General features: G+C 27.8%; 1 protein-coding gene across 1 annotated transcript; it reads right to left on the reverse strand.

Annotated features, from left to right (window-relative positions):
* Positions 1-2,445: 2,445 nt before the first annotated feature.
* LOC100240875 (probable zinc transporter 10) lies at positions 2,446-5,276 on the reverse strand. Its single transcript, XM_002273143.4, has 3 exons — positions 4,653-5,276; positions 3,060-3,209; positions 2,446-2,954 (listed from the first exon to the last, which is right to left on the reverse strand). The coding sequence occupies exons 1-3, from the start codon at positions 5,241-5,243 to the stop codon at positions 2,649-2,651; spliced, it is 1,047 nt and encodes a 348-aa protein (XP_002273179.1). The 5' UTR covers positions 5,244-5,276; the 3' UTR covers positions 2,446-2,648.
* Positions 5,277-8,697: the final 3,421 nt, after the last annotated feature.

Consider the following 8,697-nt stretch of genomic DNA (forward strand, 5'->3'; position numbering starts at 1 on the left):
TATCATAATACCTTCAACCAAATGGTCTTTAACCCATAACAATTCAATCATTCTTATTTGTCATTATATCATCTCATCTATAAGCATTACATAATATGCGATTAATAATAATATTATACAATTTGATAGAGACAAAACTTTAAGGTTCTGTTACTTTGGTGACTAAACAAACCATTCATAAGTGAATTTCAAATTGTATAATATAAATAATTATTATAAAATTTAATATTCAAGACATTAAAGTTTGGTCACTTTGGTGACTACAAACAAACAAAATATGAATATCAAATTAAACAAAATCTCAATCATGTTACACCTTCATAATACTATTATCGAAGCATGAAAGACAATTCACCAAAAATGACTTATGATCCCGAGTTGTACAATATGCAATTCCTTCATAAAAGGATCAAGTTCATGATATAAAATCATAAAAAAAATTCAATTTATTCAAATTGTATATTAATAGCAATCAACAGTTATGTGGCAATTAAAAGCAAATAATAATTGACACAATCATAATTCATATAATAACTTGAAGCCATCATAAATGATTTTTTAAAAAAAAAAATCAAATACGAAATATTGACAAAATGTTTCAATTACAACAGAAAAATACAATCAATAAATTTAATTCTCTCATCAAAATTTGATATCATAAGTGAGAAATATAGAATAATATTTAGAGGAAAATCATAAGTTCTTGAACCATGGCTATGATACCACATTTTAGAGTTTCTTTATTTATGCAAAACAATAATAACCCTAATTCATGTTGAACAATCATAACCTTAATTCCTATCGAACAATCATAACCCTAATTCCTTAATTATGCAAATCAAACCCTAATTTGCACAAATTATAATGGTCGAGGATTTTAGAACAATATGATTTTCTCAGTCACATTATTAAGAGAAGACATACCTTTAATTTGTAACGAATTCTTGAAGAGACCAAACAATAAGTATAGTAGCAACCTTGTTTCTCTTCCTTGACCCCTTCACCTTTAGGTTTTTTCTTATGCGTGTTATTGATGGAATAAAACATTTATATTATAGGGTGGAGAGAGAACCGATTTGCTTATAGAAATAGAAATGCACTTTCCATCAAAATGCCTTTAATTTAGGAAACTAACTTCTCAAAAAATTAGTTTGTAATAAAATTATGGAATATATGTGTTTATTAATTTTGATCAATGAAATGATTTTAATTTTTTTATTCCAAGGTTTTTTATTTTTACCTACTACCATCATGTGACAAGTTTAGTCTTTATTTGTTTATTAGAGATCATAGGCATGTGGGCTCATATAGGCTTAAACGAGTGTTCCAACTTATCACTATACTTTTTCAATGAGTAATTTGATCCAAAATTGATTTGTAATCCATGGACATGTTTTTTGTTTTTATGGATTCACTTTTATTTTTTATTTTCTTTTGTCTTTAAAAAAAAAAATGGTGACTAAAAAAAATGTTTTTCAAAATAAGTTTTCGTCGGAGTCTCACCATTAAATAGAGATGTGCCTAAAACAATGCCCATGCACACAAATATTAAAGCTATGTTTGATTTCTGGAAAGTACTAAAGAAAGAAAAAGAATGCTAAGGAAAATGGTTTTTTATGTTTGTTTTCATTATAAAAAATATAATTAAAATTTGTCAAAAATTTATTAATTTATAAATTATTTAATCTTTATATAATAGAAAGAAATAAGTAAAATAAGTTTTAAAAAACATATAAAAATAATTTATTGAGTTTAAACCTATTTTTTTATTTTCCTTTATTTTTTCTTTCCTTTTACTTTTTCTCTCTATTTTCTTTCCCTCATATTTTTCCTCAAATTTTCTAGAACCAAACATAACCTAAAGGTTTAGTATGATTTTCTATTTAATAAAATAAATTATTAAAAACTCTCAAAAAAATTGACATGATTTGGGTGTTGGTTTGGGCCTTAGTGAGCCCAATATAATTAGTTTCGGCTAACATAAAAAAGCTTCTTCCTAGTCAATTTCCTTTTTGGTTTCATTTTCACTATATATGCCTTCCTATAATAAATCATCTTCATAATTTTGCAATTTGTTTTGTTTCCTTTTTGTATATATTGGATTTATCATTGTTTAAATCATATTCATGAATCTGAATTGTAGATTAATTTAACATAATTCAAGATCTATTGAAACCCATTTTTGCTTGTTAAGAGAACAATGAATATTTTGGTACTCCAAGCCAAAAAAACACTAGAAAGTGCTAATGGGGCTGTTGGTATAATTACTAAGTACATGAGTGATGAGAGCTCTCATTTGACTGGTTGTGATCCCCTCAAGAGTTAACTTCTATGCCTGAAAAATGTACCCATTACCATCATAACATGAAATAAAATTTAAAGGACATATCCATCAAACTGATCAAGGAAGAGAAAGCAACACACTAGCCAGCTAGGATACGGGGAAAAGACTTTTGATGTCTTCAGATACATAAGATTACATGACAACACATGAGTGCTCTTGCTGGAGAGCTTCATGCCAAATAGTGGGCAAAGCTTAGAAATATATGAAGGAAATTGACAAGTGAGGTTATAGATAGGATAGGAACATAACAACTCATAAGTACACGCTTTTGTAAATTGCAATGACATGATCTCAAAGCTGAAGATCAAGCCCATTTTGCCATTACAGACATGCCACCAGCACCCAAAAGAACTGCAACAAAGGACTTAATCTGGAGCTTGATGCTACCTTGCAACTTCGGACCCATGAAGTCAGCAGAGAGAAGATCCACCAAAGCCATGTAGATCAAAAGTCCGGCCGAGGAGGCGTTCAGTAGTCCTACACTGATCAATGAAGTAGGGCTGTTCTCTTTATATGTTTTGGATAAAGCTATCCCAAGCGCAATCCCAAATGGGGTTGTCACAGAGAAGAAGAACACCATCCAAGCCTTCTTCACAAACTTGTACTCAGCCTAGATGCATGCATGCAACATTTTTCTCATTAATTCCTAATCGTACATATATAATATAAGGGCCGGGGTACTGTTTGTATAGACTATATATAGATTAGTAATTACCTGAAGGATGCAGCCACCAAGGCCCATTCCTTCAAACATTTGATGGAAGCAAAGGGCTGCCACAAGAGGCTTTATTGTGCAAGTGTTGTTTGAGGCTCCCATTGAGAGCCCTATCACTATTGAATGAACCACAATTCCCAGTTCAAGCACCTGCATACCGACAATATAATTTAGTGCAGTCATGTCATGCTTTTAAATTTCAAAGTTTAATTAAAATTAAAATTAAACTAAGAGAGGTAGAAAAATGAATTCAGTGTTAAAAATGATTTACAGTTATTAGAAAAATAAAAGTTAAGAGATTAAGTAAGTTTTTGGTAAATCAATTTAATAACTTAAAGTGAATTAATAACTTAATTTAAATTATTAAGTAAATTAAATATATTTGGTAAAATGATTTAATAGTATGACTTAAAGTCAAAAAATAACTTTGAGTAATAAGTAAAATTAATTAACTTATTTTTAAGTACACATCTTTATTTTACCTTTTTACCTTCATTTGTCCTAATTACCTTTATGATATATTTTTCTACTTCATAACTTCCATTGTTATTCTACATACTTTGCTTTGGTTATAATTTATAAAAATAAATATGTCAAAAAATAAATTTTAAATTAATTTTATCAAACAATTTTAATACATAAAATAAAATTTAAGTAATAAATTTTAAACCAATAATTTAAGTATAATTTAACTTAAAATCAACTTAAATCAATAAAAAATATATTAAGTTTTACCAAATATCCTTGAAGGTACAATCATTTCAAAAAATAAAATAAAAAATGAAAGATACAAATAAAGAAAGATAGTTATAAATTTTAATTAGAAAAACATTGTTTTAGAAAATTTTAATTTTAATTTATTTTTAATTTCATTTTAGCTTTATTAATGATGATTGGGAGATTAGGTAATTATAAGATATTTTAATGGTAGGTTTGAAGGCACTATAAATTTTTTTAGTTGAAGGCACTCACCAATTTGCCAAGGTGAGTATGATGTGATTGAAAACATAAAACATTAATCGGATCGGATCAACATGATTAAATAGAAAACCATTTTTGCTTTGACTTTAGGCAAACACATCCCTTTCATTTTGGAAACTAAGAACCATATATTAATCACTATTGGGTCATTACTCACATCCCTAACAACCAAGTTTTGTCTGGTAGTTCTTTTTCTTTTTTTTAAAATAAATAAATAACATTAAAATCAAATTGAGTCAAACATGTCTCGTTATTAAAAAAAAAAATGATTTTTGGATCAAATTAACGATCGCAATGACATCATGCCTTAATTAGGAAAATAAAAGAGAAGAAAAGAAAAAGAAAAACTATTTGAAATTAATTGGTTTGCTAATCCATGAATAGGTCAGCTAATGAAAGCAAAGGCAGGGCTAAATCACCGTAGATGAAGGAAACCTTCCTTGTTTTCCAAAAGATAACACTAGAAAAACCAAGGTTTGGTCTGTCTACTAGATTTCTTTCTCCTCTACACGATTGAAACCAGAAAAGTACTTTTGCATCAACAAATAGACTTAGCACATCCATGCAAATATGCATATATATGGATTTTTTTTAAAAAAGGGAAGTAATTACCATGGCAACAACGCGGTAACGTAGCAATTGTGAGCCTTCAATTCCAATCTTGGGTCCGTGATGGTGTCCGTGGAAGTGTCCCCCAGTGTTGCCTGCAGCCATATCTGCAACTTCGATTTCCGGAATAATACCAGTGTTATTTTTCTTAGTGTATAAACTAGTGGCTATTGAATCAACCATTAGAGTGAAAATTGCAGACAACATTGCCACAAAGCCAGTGAAGGGGAACTTGTGCCATGGATTTTCCTTCAAGCAAGGGGACCATAACATGTCAAAAGAGTCCGGTAACACGTGCATGAACCCGGTTGCTAGAATGATCCCCGAAGCAAAGGCCTTAACAATGATGAATAGGTTGCGGTCAGGGGCTAAAGCTGGGATTGAGCGTGAGAAAAGAGGCAAGCACACGCCTATCATGCTTGTGACCAAGATGGAGGCAATGGCTATGAGTTTGAGGGGCAGTGCAGCTGACTTGTTGTTGCAGCTGTTTTGGCTTTCGGATTGGCATCCATCCGATTGTGCAACAGCTTGTGATATGAAGATGGAGATGAGGATGAAGAAGCTGGAGATGAGTTTGAGAGGTGAAGTTGCCATTGCCTCTGGCCACTTTGGTTGCTGAGAGATTGATGAATTCTTATTGGACTTGCCAGTCTATACATGGTGCTTCGTTTATATAGAAATTTGTGACATCATGTGCTCATCTTAAGTTAAGGCTATAGAGGTACGTTGATCTCAACCACCCCTTTGGGATGGTTAAATCATGTTTTGAGCCCTCATGCCTTTGAAACATTTTTAATGAATAATGTATTGTTAATGTGGGTGTCCCAATTCCGCTGTGTTTGATTGACTTGATATAGAAGGGGATAGGGATAGGATAAAAGAGGAATTTCATATTTCAATAATGATGGGATCAGATAAGTTATTCATCTTATTTTATATTTAGTTAAACATGAGATAAGATAAGTGGTAAAATAATAAAATCTATAAGTTAAAATTATGTGTAAATAAAATTGTAAGAAAATATGAAAGAAGGAGAATAAAATAAGTAAATAATTGATAACATATATGATTTTTATTTAACAAATGAAGAAGTTTCGAAAAACAAAGTATAATGGAAAATCATGGCAATAGAGAAATTTTTAATAATGGAAAAATCCTTATAAATAGTATATATTCATATAGGAATGGCGAAGACTTGCAAATTCTTAAAATAGAATGTTTACTTTATAATTATAAAAAAAAATTACAATATGATATTTTCTTCATAATAATAATAGGAAGGTTCTTAAAAAAAATATATGTTTGAGGAATTTGTAATAATAGGAAAAAAAAATCATAACATAGTACATTTCTTTTTTTACCATTAATATATTCTTGTAAGATATGTGAAATGATAAATAAATAAATAAATAAAAATTTACGAATAAAGATACTTCATCATCCCCTCAACATTTGACATGTTTTATGCTTTCTCCCGTTACATTTAAAACCTAACACTTTGCCCCCTGAGCTTGTTAAAAAGCAATACAATATCCTCAATTATAAAAATTATTTTTTCTTTTCTTCTTTTTTTCACATTTGGATTCAAATATTGATTTAAAGTTGGACAAATAAAAAAGAAGATATTTGATATATTGATTGGGGATATTTTTAATAAAAAAAATTATGAAATACTTCCTACAAATATGATTGATATAAATATTGATAAATTATCTTATTGTTTGATAAATTAATTATTATACTATTATATGCTTTTAGTAAATAGATTCTACTCATTATTGGTTTTATTATGATATAATATATTTGCAATGATATAGTATTTTTACTATAATATAGTATATCATATTTCATAGGTGTTTGAATTTTGATGGGTATGCATATATATATAATTGAAAAAAATTATACACTGCAATAATTTATTCTCTTTAAACTATTAGAATGGGAAATTAAGAGTTTGTTTGGTTGAGTGATTTAAAAACAATTTTATGTTTTTAAAATTTTTTAAATATTACTTAGTCATTGTTCTTTAGAAACAAATTTTAAAAATAAAATAAAATAGATAATAGTTTTTAGAGAATAAGTAAAAATTATTTTTATCAAAATTTTAAAATAAAAGAAAAATATGAGTTCGTTTGATTTTTTTTTTTTTACACTTGTTTCTAAAAACTATTTTTTATTTTTTAACTTAAAATCAATTTTTAAAAATAAGTTTAAAAAAAAAAGGCCAAACAAGCGCTAAGTTTCAAAATTTCTAGTGTTGCTTCATAATTCAAAACAATATTGATTGTTACAACCATGCGCAATATAAATCACCATCAGGACTACCATTCACCCAACATAAATTAAGGATATACTCTACCTTAATTCTTTGCAAACCATTTTTTATTAGGAATATAGTATTATGGAAATGAAAAGTTAACTAAGAGAAGTGGGTGATAGTGATATAATGACCCAACCAATCCGTGGTACTTTGATGTACATGTAAGGTGGCAAACATATAAGATTTGGGCATGTGCCCAATTGCCTCCAATAGGAGTGGATCAAGCCCTTCCATGAAAGTGCGTGTGTGAGCCATGGGCATGCATGTGCATAGTGTTTTTCTTACGTAGATGTGGCACCGAGCTTGTGATTAATGCCTCCTTCATAGTTTTTATTTCATATAAGTCTAGTCTACTATTGGACTTAAGTTTATTTTGAAAGAATTTTTATCGAAGTGAAAGCGATTTTTCAAACATATACATATATTTAAAAGATAAGGTTTTTCTTTAAACGTCTATAAAATTTGGAATTTTGAACTTTTTTTCCCTTAAAAAATCTTATATATCTAAAAATATTTTTACAAGTTTAGCTATAAAAAAATATTTTATTTGAAGTTAATAAAATATTTTAAACTCTTTTAACAATCAAAAAAAAGTTTAAGCATTCAAAAGATTATATCAAATAGGTTATGGTTGGTTTTCTAGAAGTACTAAGGAAACAAAAAAGAAAAAAACCTAAAAAAATGACTTTATCATATATAATTGTTATATGAAAAATATTAAAAAAAATAAAATATAATTAAAAAGTAAATTATAAGTTTATATATTTTAAAATTATTTAATCTTTATATTAAAAGAAGTGAATGGAGTTTAAAGTAGTGTATAAAAAATTTATTAATGAGTTTAGAGTAGTCTATAAAAAATTATTAATTTTAATTTTTTTTTTATTTTCTTTCATTTTAATTTTTTTCATTTCACTTTTTTTCTTTATTTTTTTTTTTTCATTGCATTTTCTCTTCAACAAAATTTAATAGCTACCATGGGTTCTTGTATGCCCTTTAGCTCATATTGTTGTAGTGATCATTATAAAAATTTGCTAGAAATGCTCTAAATGATAATTAGGTTTCTACAAGTGATGGTTCTTCAAGTCCTATACCAAAAATTAATTCAAATTCAAGTCCACCAAGCTTACAACACACCACAAATTCAACTGCACCATCCTTAAAACATACTAAAAAGAATATATATATATATATATATATGAGATTATAGATTAAAAGGCACAAAAAAAAATATGAAATTATAAATTTAACCTTCCAAAAAAAACCTATTTTTGACATGAATACCCTCATTTTTATCTTGTAAAAATAACATTTTCTTTTAAAACACATGTAACTAATGAAAATATTAAAAGGCATTTATATAAAAATTTAATTACTTTTTAAATTAAAAAAAATAATTATACAAATTTTAATTTTTTTATCATTTTAATCAGCTAATCTTATGTATTATATTATATTAACATTGGAATCTAACGCCAACAAAATTTATAGAAATGAATATATGTTAGGTCAAACATCAACACCAACATCAGCATCAACCACGTCAAATGAGGTACATTACATCCATTTTTAACTTGAATGGTACGGATATGCTGCCTAACGAACATTATAATAAAACATTTGAAAAAGTAAATACATCAAGAGTTGACAGATTCAAATGTTCTCTTTTTATTAATCTTTTGGAGCATCCCACGTACTTGCCAAGTACGACATATGATATTACCTATC

The sequence above is a fragment of the Vitis vinifera genome, chromosome 10, assembly GCF_030704535.1.
Source record: "Vitis vinifera cultivar Pinot Noir 40024 chromosome 10, ASM3070453v1".
Lineage (NCBI taxonomy): Eukaryota > Viridiplantae > Streptophyta > Magnoliopsida > Vitales > Vitaceae > Vitis > Vitis vinifera.

Coding starts and splice junctions, on each gene's coding strand:
- LOC100240875 (XM_002273143.4), bottom strand. CDS start 5,243: ATGGCAACTTCACCTCTCAAACTCATCTCCAGCTTCTTCATCCTCATC. Junction 3,210..4,652: donor GTTACCGCGTTGTTGCCATG/GTAATTACTTCC, acceptor GTCGGTATGCAG/GTGCTTGAACTGGGAATTGT. Junction 2,955..3,059: donor TTGGTGGCTGCATCCTTCAG/GTAATTACTAAT, acceptor GCATGCATCTAG/GCTGAGTACAAGTTTGTGAA.